Source organism: Gopherus evgoodei, chromosome 7 (assembly GCF_007399415.2).
Source record: "Gopherus evgoodei ecotype Sinaloan lineage chromosome 7, rGopEvg1_v1.p, whole genome shotgun sequence".
NCBI classification, from domain to species: Eukaryota; Metazoa; Chordata; order Testudines; family Testudinidae; genus Gopherus; species Gopherus evgoodei.
The window spans coordinates 60,658,984-60,674,184 of NC_044328.1; the positions used below are offsets into that span (position 1 = coordinate 60,658,984).

Below are 15,201 nucleotides of genomic sequence, written 5' to 3' on the forward strand. Positions count from 1 at the left end.
GGAGCCTCCCCATTTATTTGACAAATACAATTTGAAGAATTTTAAAATATGTGCAGAATTTTTCTTTTTTGGTGCAGAATTCTCTCAGGAGTAACACTCTTTCACCTTTCCCATCTCATTCCTCAAAATCCACTCACTGGGACATAAGGGGAATCTCACAGAACACAATTCCACAACACAAAAGGGCTGTGTTACCCTAGCTCAGGATCTCCATTTCCAGCCTCCTGCAGCAGAAACACACAGTTCTATTGCTCTATCAAGTTCGTCCACAATGCAATTAGACATCCATAACTGGCTAAGGAGCTGTTTAATTGCAGTGTAGATCAGGGGTAGGCAACCTATGGCATGCGTGCCGAAGGCGGCATGTGAGCTCATTTTCAGTGGCACTCACACTGCCTGGGTCCTGGCCACTGCTCGGGGGGGGGGGGCTCTGCATTTTAAATTAATTTTAAATGAAGCTTCTTAAACATTTTAAAAACCTTATTTACTTTACATACAACAATAGTTTAGTTATATATTATAAACGTATAGAAAGAGACCTTCTAAAAACGTTAAAATGTATTACTGGCACACAAAACCTTAGAGTGAATAAATGAAGACTCAGCACAGCACTTCTGAAAGGTTGCTGACCTCTGGTGTAGATGTTCAAGCTCTCACCCCTGTGAGGGCCGTAGAGTCTGGACTCCAGCATGAGCCTAAACATTTTCACTGCAATTAAACAGCCCCATAGCCCGGTCATTGTGAGCCTGAGTCAACTGGCACGGGTCAGCTGTGGGTGTCTAACTGCAATGTAGAGATAACCTCAGGATCCTTCGGGGGTCCTTCTTGGGCTGAAACATTGGCCTTGGGCCAATAAAACATGCTTTGTAATCAGAATAAAATAGTCAAGGGTATGCATTGCAAGGAGGTGAGACTTTTAGGTACCAATGTTGCCATGTCATTTTACAAGAATAATAAAACAGTTTGACTTTATTTCCATAACCTGATGCCAGGAGGATGGGGCACACACACAGAGGTATACAGAAAACACTGTTCAACTCAACCTTTTTCTTTTTCTTAGTGCAATGGCTCACCCAGCAGTATTTGGTAGCAAACCACCAGATAAACATGAACCTGACAATTCCTGCTTGCCAGCATCAGTAAGTAGAACCATGTTTAGAGGTACCCACATTCTCATGGGGATCTCCAAAGCAATTTCTATCCTCAGCCACAGACATCATTTGATATTGTTTTGTAGAAATGGGGAAGGGCGGGGGAGGGGCAGCAAGCCACTGAAGTTATTAAAAACCAACCTAAATGAATCAACAATCTTTGAACAGTTATTTTTACAAGTAATTTTTTTAAAGAGAGTCAAAAGAAAATATTTGTACAAAAAGTAGTAACAACATTTTGAAAGAGAATATCTACAAATAAATCTCTCAGTTCAATGTGCCCAGTTTGAGTAGACCAAATCCTATTGGATTTAATAGGAATTGGGCTACTAAATTCCCACATACTGAGATGAGATATACACTTGTACACAAGGAAGCATCTCTTACTAACCTGAACATCCCTTTGGACAAGCGACATGTCTACATTTGTACTTTCATCTCTGTTTCCCTGAAAGAATTACAAATAGTAGCGATTAATATACACACTTTTCAGTTAATAAAACAGTCCCTTCCACTCAAGCTCTCACACACCCAGAAACAGCCAGTAAGCCTTTACACTTTAATATTTATTACCTGGGACAAACAACCATTTTTGCTTTGTTACTATGGGGATTTTGATTCTGAAGGTACAAGAAACTGCAGACCTTTTCACCCTGGGGGAAATACAATTCCTATTCATAGAAGTAACAGATAAAAATATAGGATTCACATGTAATCAAGTAAAGAAAAACATAGTTGTGCACAAGTAATAGCATTCACCTGAATTCAGGAAAATGTTTGCCTTACTGTTGCAAGCATAAGGACATTGGAAAGAATGACATTGTTACCATCTTCATTTATCCAAAACCCACCAGAAAACACTATGAACCAATTTGTACTTAAATGGATGTCAGCCCAAACATTAAGGCAACACAATTTATTGTGTTTACCTAAACCTAAGCAAAGCAAACACTGTCCTCCATCATAATCCTATATCCTAAATCAGGGGTCTCAAACACACGGCCCGCTGATTATTTCCTGCATCCGCCAAGCTCCCCATACCTGCTGTCCTCCCTCTCCCACCAGCACGCCGTGCCTCTGCTCCTCTGCCTACCTCCAGGCACTTCCCGCCACCATACAGCTGTTTGGTGGCGCTTAGTGCTTTCCAGGAGGGAGAAGCGAGGAGCCACAGTCTGAGGGGAGGAGGCGGAGAAGAGGAGGGGCAGGGGCAGGGGCAGGGATTTGGGGAAGGGGTTGGAATAGAAGCAGGGAGGGGCCTCATGGAAGGGGTGGAGTGGGGGCGGGGCTGGGGGTAGCGGAGGGGGCGTGTGTCAGTGATGCGGCCCTCGGGCCAATGTACTAGTCCTCATGTGGTCCTCATGGTCATTTGAGTTTGAGACCCCTGTGCTACATACAACCTTGGACTGTTCATTTATATTATCAAGAGGGAAACCTAGATTCTAGACTAGACTATATCTACTGTTATTCCATTTAACAGACAGACATTACATTATAAAATGTTTTTCAGAATAATTATTGGGTAGAATATCCTGCTAATCTTTGTACAAGAACAGGGAATTAAAATAAATCCATGAAGAAGGGGACATGAGGATTTATGTATAGCAGTTACAGGATATCAATATTATCGTATTTTTCCCCCCTCCTTTCACTCATCTCTGAAGACCCAGCAGCACTAACACAGACAATCATTTTCCTGACTGGGCATCAGTTTCTGAAATCACACACTGATTTCACGTTTTGCATGAGTGAAGTTTGAAGTACTTGCCCCTTTTATCACTGCAAATAGGTAAGTAGAAACCAGTATTAGAAAAAACAGGAAACAAATTTCAAAAATTTCTTGCTCTATTTTGCATCAAAATTGAAAAAAGCCCGGGTCATGTGTGCTGGTGTGCATGTGCGCAACAATAAAATTACTTTCCAAACAAGTTTAGTTTAAGTGCTTTGCTTCTTTATTTGAATGCAGGTTATGTGATTCCTGAAGAAACAGTGAACTGTGTTAGCCACAACTGAGTTCAAAACTAAGGCCCCAGGTTCTGCAAACACTTATGAACATGTTCCACTGCAGACCTTCAATACAATTGTCATGTGGTTTAAAAATTAAGTTGTGTGTCCCTACTACATATTACCCTTTCTTATAAGACACGACACGACACGACACGACACGACACGACACGACACGACACGACACGACACGACACGACACGACACGACACAGGAGAAAGTGGACAAATAAATATTTAGAATCTTAAGGCCTGGCCACATGATAATTTTAAGTCTTTTCTATCCTTTTATTCTCTTCTTAGCCAGAATAATTCAACCTGCATTGCTAAAGGACTTTCACCATCTTATACTACATGGCACAGTAAGGACCATGTATTCAAGAGTTTCTTACAGAAAACAGCACACTTCAATTTTAGAGGCTAAAAATACAAGAGAGCAGATTCTCAGCAGCTGTAAATTGGCACAGTTCCACTGATGCCAATGAGGGATGCCAGTTTATATCAGATGAAGAGCTGGATATGCATCTCTCTCTCTCACCCTACTATGTCCACTAATTTTCAGGAAGGATTGTACAGAAGTATTATTTGAGTGTTGAAGTACCTGGGAAAGTGAGATTAAAAGCCTCTGGAAGTGTCCAGATGTGTCACTCCGTATAGCTTCCTCCAGAGTTTTCTTAAATTCTGCAAGACCAAAAGTCATTGTGCATATCTGCTCATTTTATAAGTGTTTGTACACAATTTTACTACAAATCTGTGATTACAGACTCCAATGCCTGGCAGAGGCCTCTGATTTTTTTCCATTACTGTTATGAAAATGTACTCTGAGGGATGATCTAAAAAGGTACAGTTACTGGGACTATGTCAAGCCTAACCTGTTTTGTAGGTCCTGCTGATTTCTCGAATGTGCTCATTACTGCGAGAAGACATTATTTCAATGAGACAGGCTTCATCTGTGCCAGCACCCTATATGCAAAGAGGAGAGAAAAACAATACACATACATATCTTGGACACTCAGTTTTTTGGTATGATAGTACATCCCATTATCTCCAGAATTAAAACTAGGCAATTCAGAAGTCATTATTTTGTGTAAGAAATATTCCAGCTAAATAGTTTATACGTTGTTCATAATACAAACTTCCAGAACACAAACACACATTAAACAGGCTCTTTTTTCCCTGAGAAAACACAAGAACCATGTTAATGGCATTAATTAAGTACTTACAAAGTATTTTTAAGTGATATTATCATTTATATCTGATTTTATACAGCCAATTTTACACAGTTAATATTTCTTATAATAACAATACTTGAGAAAGACTGATTTAATCTAATTCTGTTTCTGAGGGCAACTAATGTTATTAACTGTTGTTTCAACCCCCTGGCTACTTTGCTTATACCATGCAACTGAACCTTGGTGCTATGATTCAGGGATTTACATGTTTATTGCAGCTCATTTTTGTAAGGTTATCAAAAAAGTTCAAGAATTAATATGTTTAAAAATGGAACTATCTTGAGAAAACTATCTTGCAAGAAAACAGACTTGCAAAACAGTCTGGAAAGTTTCAATAATAATGAATACCCATCATTTCTATAATTCTCTGCATCATTTAAAGCATTCTATGTGAAGTCCTAGGTGAGATAGGAAAATATATCCCTGTTTTACTGATGGGGGAAGCCAAGACCGAAGTTACAGCCAAAGTTTTCGCCCAATAATTTTTGGTGCCCAAGTGACATATCTAAGGACCTGATTTTCAGAGGCACTGGGCACCCCAACCCAAAGGAAATCGATGAGACCTGTGGGTGTTCAGCATCTCTGATAATCAGGCCCATCATGCCTCAACCTGGGCATCCAAGAAAGAAAATCTCAAATTAGCAGCTAATCTGGAAAATTTTGGTCTAAATAACTTGCCTCGACCCACACTGCATGTTAGTGGCAGAATCAGGATTAGAACTCAGTTCCTGAGTCTCACCAACACAGATCCTCTGCATAATATTGTTTCTCTTTAAACAAATCAAAAAAAAGAACCTCAAATCTATTTCATAGTTACACTTTGTAGTTATCTATTTGAAAGGTGGGCATAAACAATCATTTAAGAGAGAATCCAAAGACAAGTTTATGGGGGAATTTAAGCACCCAACATGATTAACAAAAGCTACATAATCTTAAAGGCTTAATTTCCCTAAACAAACCTTTATAGCTTCCTTTATTTCACAAACATCATACATGACAGGTGTCTTCAGCATTGCCAAGATTGTCTTCTCAAAGTTGCCTGACAGTTCAGATTTAAGATCTTTGATCAAATCCTGATTGGAAAAAATATTTTTTTTAAAAGGCTCAGAATCAGAGATATTGACAAATACTAGCACTAGATTCTTGCAGCTTACTGGGACTTTTTCACATTTAGGAATAAGTAGCACATACACAATATAAAATTGTTCCACTTAACAGTACTAATGATAACTCGCAACAACTTTAAAAAAAAAAATTTAAATGTCGTATACCGAACAAAGGGTCAAAATGAACAGTTAGCAAAGAGGACTGCCGCCTTGCAACCAAACTGGATTACAGACCGGAGGTCAGGGAGGGTGGAGCCATATTTGCTAGGGCAATGGTGGCTGCCCACCAATATCAGCATTCCTTTATGAGGGATATCAACATTGGTTAATTCTCAGTGTTTTTTTCAAGCACTGGGACTGGTTGGCCCATTGACAAAAGGCATGGCAGCAGGTGGTAGCTGGCTCTTAATGGTCTGCTGTAAAATACTTGCCTTTCCATAAGCTGTTTTGAATGACAGGATGATTTTCTGCCTTTGCTTGTTTGAGCGACTTCCAAGGCAATCTATAATCGCCTGCTCATCAGTTCCTGTGAACACAAACGGTGCATAACATATGACATTTTAACGCTATCACATTCTATTAGGGTCTGATCTCGCTCCTACTTATGTCAGTAGCTAAATTTTTTACTTTCTTGACTTTACTAGGAGCTGAATTGAACCCTTACTGCACAGCATCCCCAACGTATCAGATGGGACATTACATCAAATATTCTAGTTATAGGCTATGATTGTCAAATTAATTCCAGCACTAATCTCAACGGCAAATACAACAGAAAGAAACACACCAGACTCATAATACTGGTTATTCTTGTGGTCTCTCCCAGTTGATTATCTCAGATTAAGGTTTAGTTTGTTACAGGAAAGATAATAGTTCTGGAACTATTCCACTCTTCGCAAGTGTAACAATGAAGAATGGCAGTGGTGGAGCAATGCTGCAATACCGCTTTCAACAGAAACTAAGCCCATCAACTACTCACCAAATCCTTTCATAGCTTTTCTCAAGACTTCTGCATCCCGCAGGGGGTCAAATCCTGGTGCATCAGTGATTGTGCCTCGGTTTCCAGACTAAGTCATGCCAATAAAAAGGATAACTGTTAGATACTGGATTAGCTATATAGCTCAGTGGTTTGTGCATTTGCCTACTAAACCCAGGGTTGTGAGTTCAATCCTTGAGGAGACCACTTAGGGATCTAGGGCAAAATCAGTACTTGGTCCTGCTAGTGAAGACAGGGGGCTCGATGACCTTTTGGGGTCCCTTCCAGCTCTATGAGATAGCTAGAAAACTGGATTTCACATTATTACTAACTTGCCCCAGTCACAGCCCATGTCAGAGAAGAAATGAAGAAAATTACAATGGAATTTAAATGGTTTACTCATTTTATATTCAAACTATATGGACATGTGGAAAAGAAAATGCCTCACAGCGTCTCGTTAATTAAGGTTTCATAAAGTGGTATAGGCAAACGGAAATATTTTGTTACGAAAGGCAGATTCCATAAAAGGATTTAAAACTCGCCTTAAGAATTTCATTTAGGATATTTTACTAAAATGAGATTTAACATCACCCAGTCTGTATTTATACTGTTGCGAGCTGAATAAGACTTGCTCTCTCTGTCCAAATCTCCTCCTTTGTATTTTATTGGGATTAGTTTGCTTCTGATCCACACAAAGGAAACATGCAGCAATTAAAGATTAAACACACTGAAATGAATCTTACTGTTCCAGGTGTGATTGTGGGCATCACAGACCCTGAATAAGGTGGCATAGAGGGATTCACAGCTGGACCTGATGGATAACTTGGCATTGGCTGTTGCCCAGGCAGTGGCACTGGCTGTTGCCCAGGCAGTGGCATGGGTTGCTGTCCTGGGTAGGTCATTGGCTGCTGCCCCGGTGGTGGCATGTGGCTGCCTGGGTATCCTGGATAAGCTGGCATTCCTGCTGGTGGATTTCCTCCAGGTGGGGGGTACATTCCGTAAGAGGCTTGCTGTCCTGACGGAGGTTGCCCAAAGCCCCCAGGAGGGACAGGAGGATAGCCTCCAGGTGCAGGAGGATATATGCTTTGTGGTACATTGGCACCTCCAAAGGTTCCTGACAAATTAGAAGCCTGCAATAACAGACAATTAAAGTAATATAGATTAAGATGGATAAGGTGTTGACTGTCAACTGTATAGTTGGCACTGTTAAAATAAAAAAACAAACAAACAAACAAACCAGTAGAGTCTCTCCTCCTCCCAGTCAGGAAAGGAAAGGGACTGACCAGCAACCATGGAGAAAATGAACCGCACTCCATGCATACCTCCTATTGTCTCTTAAGTTTCTCTACCTCGGCCATCAGAACTACAGTCTCATAACCACAGCCTCCAGCATTATAGACCACATGCTCATACAAGCAGCATGCCACCCTTACAGTTAAAAAGGTGATCAGATTAACACCAACACCAAAAAGCCAAACAAGGAACAGGTCAATTATTTCTCTGATCATGGTTGTCTTACTGTATCAGCTGGGATTTGCTCTCAGATACTGTGAGTAAAACGCATTTGCCCTCCTCCCTGGGTTATTTTATGTGGCAGACAGATGTGCTAGTATCTTATAATTCATAATAGCCTCTGCAGCAAACTTGGGCAACTAGGTAGAATCCCACAGAACCATCCTTCAGTGATCGCATCATGCTCTTGCAAAGTACTCCTTTTCCAATAGCATAAATGAGACTAGAACAGGATGGTTCTAGTCAGCTTCATGCTGCTGGTGATGCTAATTACACTACTGAGAACATGCTGCTAATTTCAATCTGTAGATACCAAATATCTACAAAAAATAAAACACTCAGGAATGCACTTTGTGGTGCAAATGTTCACAATTTGCCCAAGTCTGTTGTATCAACAGAGAGACCAGCTGGGTGAGGTAATATCTTTTATTGGGCCAACTTCTGTTGGGGAGAGAGAAGCTTTGAGCCACACAGAGCTTTTCTTCAGGTCTGGGGAAGGTACTGCCAGCCTCCCAGCAAAATGCAAGGTGAAACAGATTGTTTAGCATAAGTAGTTTGCACATTAGGGACCATTCAAGATAGAGCGGCTCCTTAATACCTCTGGAGTCTTAGGACAAAAAAGAGGGGTTTGTGAATTACAGATTTTTGTAATAAGTCATAAATCCGGTGGCTCCTTCCAGTCCACAATTTTTAGAGTCTGGCAGAGTAATGAATTTAAGCACCCAGGCTTGTCTTTTGAAAGAGTGTAGGTTTCCTTTGAGGATGAGGATTGATAGGTCAGATTTACACTGATCACTCTGTGTATAAACAGCATACAGTGAAAGGAGATTTATCAGCCTTCCTGCAGCTTCTACTTTGAGCACAAGAATCAAATAAAAATAAAGAGAAACCACTTCTGCATTTTCCTGAACCTACAGAAGTTACTTTCACCTTAATTTATTACAAGGAGAAGCATCCAGTCTTGGAGAAGAAGTGTGGGAGACAAGGGATGAGACACTGTCTCACACTATGTAACTTCATCTAACTCACTTGTTCACAGCTTTGCTCACTCAAACTGGCTGAAGAGTTACATCAAAAGCAGAACTTGGAGCAAGTTCTCCAGTGTGAACCAATTAGCCATATACATCAGCATTATTAGTTTCCCCTTCCTCTTTGCACTGCAAGAGCCACAATACCAAGCCAAGATTAAAAAAAACAAAAACAAAAACAACTCTCCCTAAAGTTAGGCTCCTAAACTCATATTTAGTTGACTAAATCAGTGGCCTGATTTTCTTAAATGCTGAACTCCCAGCAGCACACATTAGCCTCAGTGGAAGTTATTGTATGCTCAGCACTTTTAAAAATCAGGCCATGAATTCAGCTACTATATTCTTCCTATTTCCCCCCTTTCTGGAACTCTTACCCCCAGAATGTATGGAGCTTTGGGCTACTCCTGTACGTTTCCTAGGCAAAAAACACAGAAACTGAAAACATACCCAACCCTCTCACTGGAAATACAGCTTGACATTGAAGTAAAACATATTTAAAATATGTTAAATGGAAATATACTCACCATCCCTGACATATAGTCTGGATTAAATTGATTGGCATAGTTGGCGACATTTTCCAGTCCAATTGGAGGTGGATTTATAGGAGGATAGCCAGAACCACCCCAAGGATTACTACCTGAAATAATCAAGCAGTCACCTTGAACCACAAAACTTAAATGATTTTCTACTGTATTCATTACTACTTCCATTTTTTACTGTAACATCTATTAAACACAGGCAGTCTGGACAAGAGAAAAGTAAAACTAAACTAAACTAAAAGGTCTGCAACGTTCAAATGAGTAGATCTCACACCTAATCAAGGTGATAACATGACCATAATAGGAAAAGAAACCTGATCAGAAACATGCAATAATGTGAAGTATCCTTGGACCATTATGTTCTCTATTAAGAAAAGCAAACTTGATACAGTTATATAAAGAATATAGTAGAAGACCCTTCAATCCTCACGTTTAAGGACTTGATCTATTTTGGGATGGCAGCAGTTGACACTGGATATTCAGCAAGCTGAGTGTTCCAGTAGGATGGACGTTCTCAGGCACTTCATAGTTCTGGTAACATAGCGATCCCTTCACTATCAAACGGCGTCAAAGTTCAAACACTGTTCTAAAACAGTAGCTTCTGAGGTTTCAGTTCCAGCACTGTTGGGAGCCTTCTAGCAGCCCTGTATGTTTGATATTTGGCTGTGTTCACTGCTTCATCGTATTATGTAGTGCACTGGGGATAATTACGACCAAGGCCCATGTTCCATGTGGCTTACTGGTCTCAAATTACACAATAGATCCTCACTAAGCATGCAGCAAGGCCCTCTAGTTCTTCCCCCAATCCAGTGCCATCAGGGCATTTCTTCTTGCTATTTATTTATACTGGTCAAAATTTTCAGAAGCGACTACTGATGTTGGGTGCATCGGTTTTTGGATGCTCAACATGAGACACTCTAAGGGGACCTGATGTGCAGAAAGTGCTGAGCCCTTTCCATCTGGAAATCAGGCTCCTTTAAGACAGCACAAATTGGGTACCCGGAATCACTTATCACGTTTGAAAATCATGGACTCCAGTATCAAAATCAATTTATTTTCTACTGACCCCAGTGTTGAGTGTGCTGCAAGTACCTGTACATTAGGAGCAAGGCTGAAAGCACTCAATTCATTTCATAAGAGGCCACATAACCACCAGACATAATAACGCTCATTCATTCCTGTCCTGAATTTTAACTGATGACTTAGACACAAAAGGCTCTGTGTTCGAATCCCCAGTCCCTGAAGCCATTCAGATCCCTCTTTTTTGTGCTCTGTCTCCACTTGAACTGGGTTGTTTGGATAAGTTACCTGGAGCTGCTGGGGGGTACCCGCCTGCTGGAGGATAGCCTGGGTAACTCATTGCTAAGATCTGAAAAGAAAAAGAGAAGTATTTTATGAAGTTGTTTTAAAAAATATTCTGTTTTATATACCATGTACAGTTATTGTATAGATGGTGGGCTAACATCGAACTTTAGACCTCACTGCGCTACCCTTATTGTGTAAACCACAGAGGTTCTTTCTGATACAAAAAAAGACATGAACAGAGGTTCCCTGTTCCCAGCTCCTGTTGCTGGATCAAGGGATATTGATATTATGTGTGTAACAGTGTGGCAACACTTCATGTTAAGAATAAAGTAACAGTGTGAGTGGGCATACTCAAATGACACAAAGAGCAAGAGCGACAGATAGCACTGAAATGTTATATAATTAACACTTATACCTGTCAACTCTGCTGTTTGTGTTAATCCTACCTGCCTGTCCACCTACTAACTAGCCTGCCTAACCCTCAGTTAATCATTAACACTGTAGAAGCTAGCTAGTTATAACAATGATTATCTTGCTCACCCAGTAATCACCTAAGCCTCAATCCAACATTCAAGTATCTTGACGATTCTAGCCCATAATTAGCTAGCCATCCTTTCCCCTTCTTTCAGTAGATTGTTGACTAGCCACTGTTCAATCATATACAGTAACTCCTCACTTAAAAGTCACCCCAGTTAATGTTGTTACACTGCTGATCAAGTAGAGAACATGCTCATTTAAAGTTGCGCAATGCGCCCTTAAAATGTTGTTTGGCAGCCGTCTGCTTTGTCCACTGCTTGCAGAAAGAGCAGCCCATTGCAGCTAGCTGGTGGGGGCTTGGAACCAGGGTGGACCAGCAGCCCCCCTATCAGCTCCCCGCTCCCCTAAATTCCCTGTGCGGCAGCCGCCCAGCAGGCTACCATTGGCAGTGAGGGGAGGGACAGCTGAACTGGCATGTGCTGCTCCTGCCCTCTGCCTTGGAGCTGCTCCTGGGAGCCTCCAGCGTGCTGTGCTGGGGGGAAAGGGCAATGTCAGGGTGTCCCCCTTCCCTCTGCTCCTGTCCCCCCCCCACTTACCCCATTTCCATAGAGAGGGGGCGAACACAAAAGGGCTCATGGCGGAGGGACAGCAGCTGCTGTCTCAACTTCCTGGTCTACTTAAAAAGGCAATGCACTTAGAGTGGTTCACCATATTTAAGTGGGCAATGCACATCTCTCTTTCTCTCTCACACACACACACAGGGTGTGTGTCTCTATCTGCCATGCTGTCTCCCCTCCCTCCATTTGTGCTGCCTTGTAGAGTATGAGGCCACATTAACAATGTGTTAACCCTTGGGGGCTCAGCCAAGTTCTAGTTCATCATATAGCAGTAGGGCATTTCCTGGGAAATATCCCACCCTCGGACTCCACCACCACAACCAAGCTTCATAATCATCATTGCTGTGTACAGTATTAAATTGTTTGTTTAAAACTTATACTGAGTATGTATTTTATATATGGTCTTTTGTCTGGTGAAAAAAATTTCCCTGGAACCTAACCCTCCTCCCTCCCCCAATTTACATGAATTCTTATGGGGAAATTGGATTCACTTAACATCGTTTCACTTAAAGTCGCATTTTTCAGGAACATAACTACAACGTTAAGCGAGGAGTTACTGTAGTTAAATCAGCATTGCCCCAACCCACTTGTAATCCTTACTGTACTATTAACCATCATAATTCACCTTCTTAGCTGAGAGTATGAGTGTTAGTTCACTAATGTTCCCTAGCCTGGCTCTGCCCTACTCTAGAAGGCCATGCATAGTAACTGCACTTAGGGGTTCAGAGTTTTCACTGTCTTCAGTCTAATTTTGGTCTGGGTTTGGTATGCGGGTGCTTGTGTGGCTGGCCTGTATTATACAGGAGATCAGACTAAGTGATCTGGTGTGCCCCTGTGTCCTCAAACTCTATGACTATATTTATACTTAAAATGCGACAGCTGCAGTGGTGCCATGGTAGTGCTTTAAGCGTAGGCACTCCCCACAGGCAGTAGCGTAGCTGGGGGGGAAGTGGGAGGAGCGGCTGCTCTCCCACTGAGCACAAGTAGCGCCTTGTCAATTTCCTAGCACCTTGGTACTCACCTGGGAGAGGAAAAAAAAAAAAAAAAAAAAAAAAAAAGGAGCCACCCGCTGCGGTGCTTTTATTTTACTCGCCCAGTGGTGCTCTGGGTCTTCGGTGGCAGGCCCTTCACTCGCTCCAGGTCTTCGGTGGCATTTCAGCGGTGGAACGTTCAGTGCCGCCGAAGACCCCCGGAGCAAGTGAAGGGCCTGCCGCATGAGTAAAATAAAGGTGCCGCAGCCGGTGGCTCTTTTAAAAAAAAAAAAAAAAAAAAAATCGCTCCCCCTGTTCCCTCCACCTGGCTACGCCACTGCCGACAACGACAGAAGAGGTTCTCCCATCGGCACAGGTAACTCACACCCCCCCCCCCCAAGAAGAATTCTTCCATCAACTTAGCACTCTCGACACCAGAGGATAGGTCGGCTCAGCTACATTGCTCAGAGATGTGGATTTTTCACACACTTGAGTGATGCAGCTGGGTTGACCTAACTTTTTAGTTTAGACCAGGCCTAAGAGAGGGTGTGGCACAGTGGAAGTGCAGGAGGATGTATGCAGTACTCAATATTAATAGAATTTGTAAACAGGTAATGGGAGGAAGGAGAAATCAGATCAAATTTTGGCTACATTAAATCTTGACAATGTCCCTTTAATCACTAAAGCATATGAAATAATCAGCTGTCCAAAATAACTGCAAAGAACAGAGATCCAAACAGGAAAGACAGCTGCACAATCCCAACAATGGTTTCCCAAGCTGAAAATAAAAGTTTTGGTTTTTTTTAAATTACTTCAAAACAAAAAAAAACTTGACCCAGAAATTAAAAAGAAACATTTTTAAATGGTGTGCGAGGATTTTAGTCTTGTGCCTCCTGCCGACTAATTTATCTGAGCGATGTGGTTACCCAGACACCACCTGATTGATTTCTCAGGGTACACAGACTCGAAAAGCTCCTGATAATGGTAAACTAACACTTTGCTAGTGATCCTACTGAAACATTGATTCTGGTTTTTAGCATCCTAGTAAGCAATAAGGAAAACCTTTGAGAACCTATCACATGTACAGTGGTTTTCACACACTCGTGCTTTGTTGTTTATTTATCCTTCCACATCAGGGGTGGGCAAACTACGGCCCACATCTGGGGGCAGGGAGCATGGGGAGGTTAGATAGAGGGCAGGGGAGTTCGGGGTGGTGGTCAGGATGTGGGGGTGTGGATGGTGGTTGGGAGGGGGGAACAGGGGATTGAATGGGGCCAGGGGTCCAAGGGCAGGGGTTCCGAGGGCAGTCAGGGGACAGGGAGAAGGGGTGGTTGGATGCGGCAGGGGTCGCGGGGGGTTGTCAGGAATGAGAGGAGGGATTGGATGAGGCAGCGTGAGTCCAGGGGCAGTCAGGGGACAAGGAGTGGGGAGGTGTGGATGAGGCTGGGGTCCCAGAGGGGCCATCAAAAAACATGGGGGATTGGATGGGGCAGGAGGTGGGGGAGGGCGGCAGATAGGACCACGACCCCCTCTCCTAACCGGCCCTCCATACAATTTATGAAACCCAATGTGGCCTTCAGGCCAAAAAGTCTGCCCACCCCTCTTCCACATGTTTTGCAAAAACTATTTTAAAGTGTATATTTCACGCTGCAATACAGTCAGTCTGTTCTTTAACCTTTTTGGTTGCAGAAGCAGGATCTCCAGGCATTAGCAAGCACTGTAGTGAAAGCAGAATAGGAATCCAAGATTGACAAATGTCCAGTGAATCTTCACTCCTAGGTTTTCCAGGTTATTTTTAGTGATAAGAAAATACCACAGTCTATTTTAAAAAATACTGTGCAGAGTATTTCACTCATGAAACGTAATATACATTTGGATATGCAGAGCACTGACTGGAATACACCATCATCTCTCATTACTAGTTACTGAAGCGCACATCACATGCTATTGTCACTCATCAGAACTTAAATCTGTGGCTTTACCGAGCATTTCAACTGTGGATAGATGAATCAGGAGTCTTCTTTAGAAACACATTGTGACTGATGCAGTGAAAGTGTTTTATTAGAGAATGAAAAAGGTTCAAGACTTCAACATGCAATCAGTTTGTGATAAATACTTGTGGTTGCAAACCCACCAACTTTTCACCTTTTCTTGCTCTTCATCAGCAGAAATAAAGGAAGGGACATCAGTGACTTTAAAAGAATTATACCCCCTCTCAACATTTTATGTTCTCTTATTGCCAGTATCTCCTATAATGACTCAGAGATTAACGGAAAAAGTATTGCTTTAT

General features: G+C 42.0%; 1 protein-coding gene across 2 annotated transcripts in view; it reads right to left on the minus strand.

The window, feature by feature from the left end:
• ANXA11 (annexin A11) overlaps positions 1-15,201 on the minus strand; it is a 56,732-nt gene that overhangs the window by 11,284 nt on the left and 30,247 nt on the right. For both annotated transcript variants that reach the window (XM_030570291.1, XM_030570292.1), the window contains 9 exons: positions 10,850-10,910; positions 9,527-9,639; positions 7,206-7,592; positions 6,466-6,553; positions 5,921-6,015; positions 5,343-5,456; positions 4,024-4,114; positions 3,753-3,832; positions 1,543-1,599 (listed from right to left, as the gene is read on the minus strand). In XM_030570291.1, the coding sequence (XP_030426151.1) occupies positions 1,543-1,599; positions 3,753-3,832; positions 4,024-4,114; positions 5,343-5,456; positions 5,921-6,015; positions 6,466-6,553; positions 7,206-7,592; positions 9,527-9,639; positions 10,850-10,901 (1,077 nt within the window). In that variant the 5' untranslated portion in view covers positions 10,902-10,910. The remainder of the gene's footprint in view (positions 1-1,542; positions 1,600-3,752; positions 3,833-4,023; positions 4,115-5,342; positions 5,457-5,920; positions 6,016-6,465; positions 6,554-7,205; positions 7,593-9,526; positions 9,640-10,849; positions 10,911-15,201) is intronic.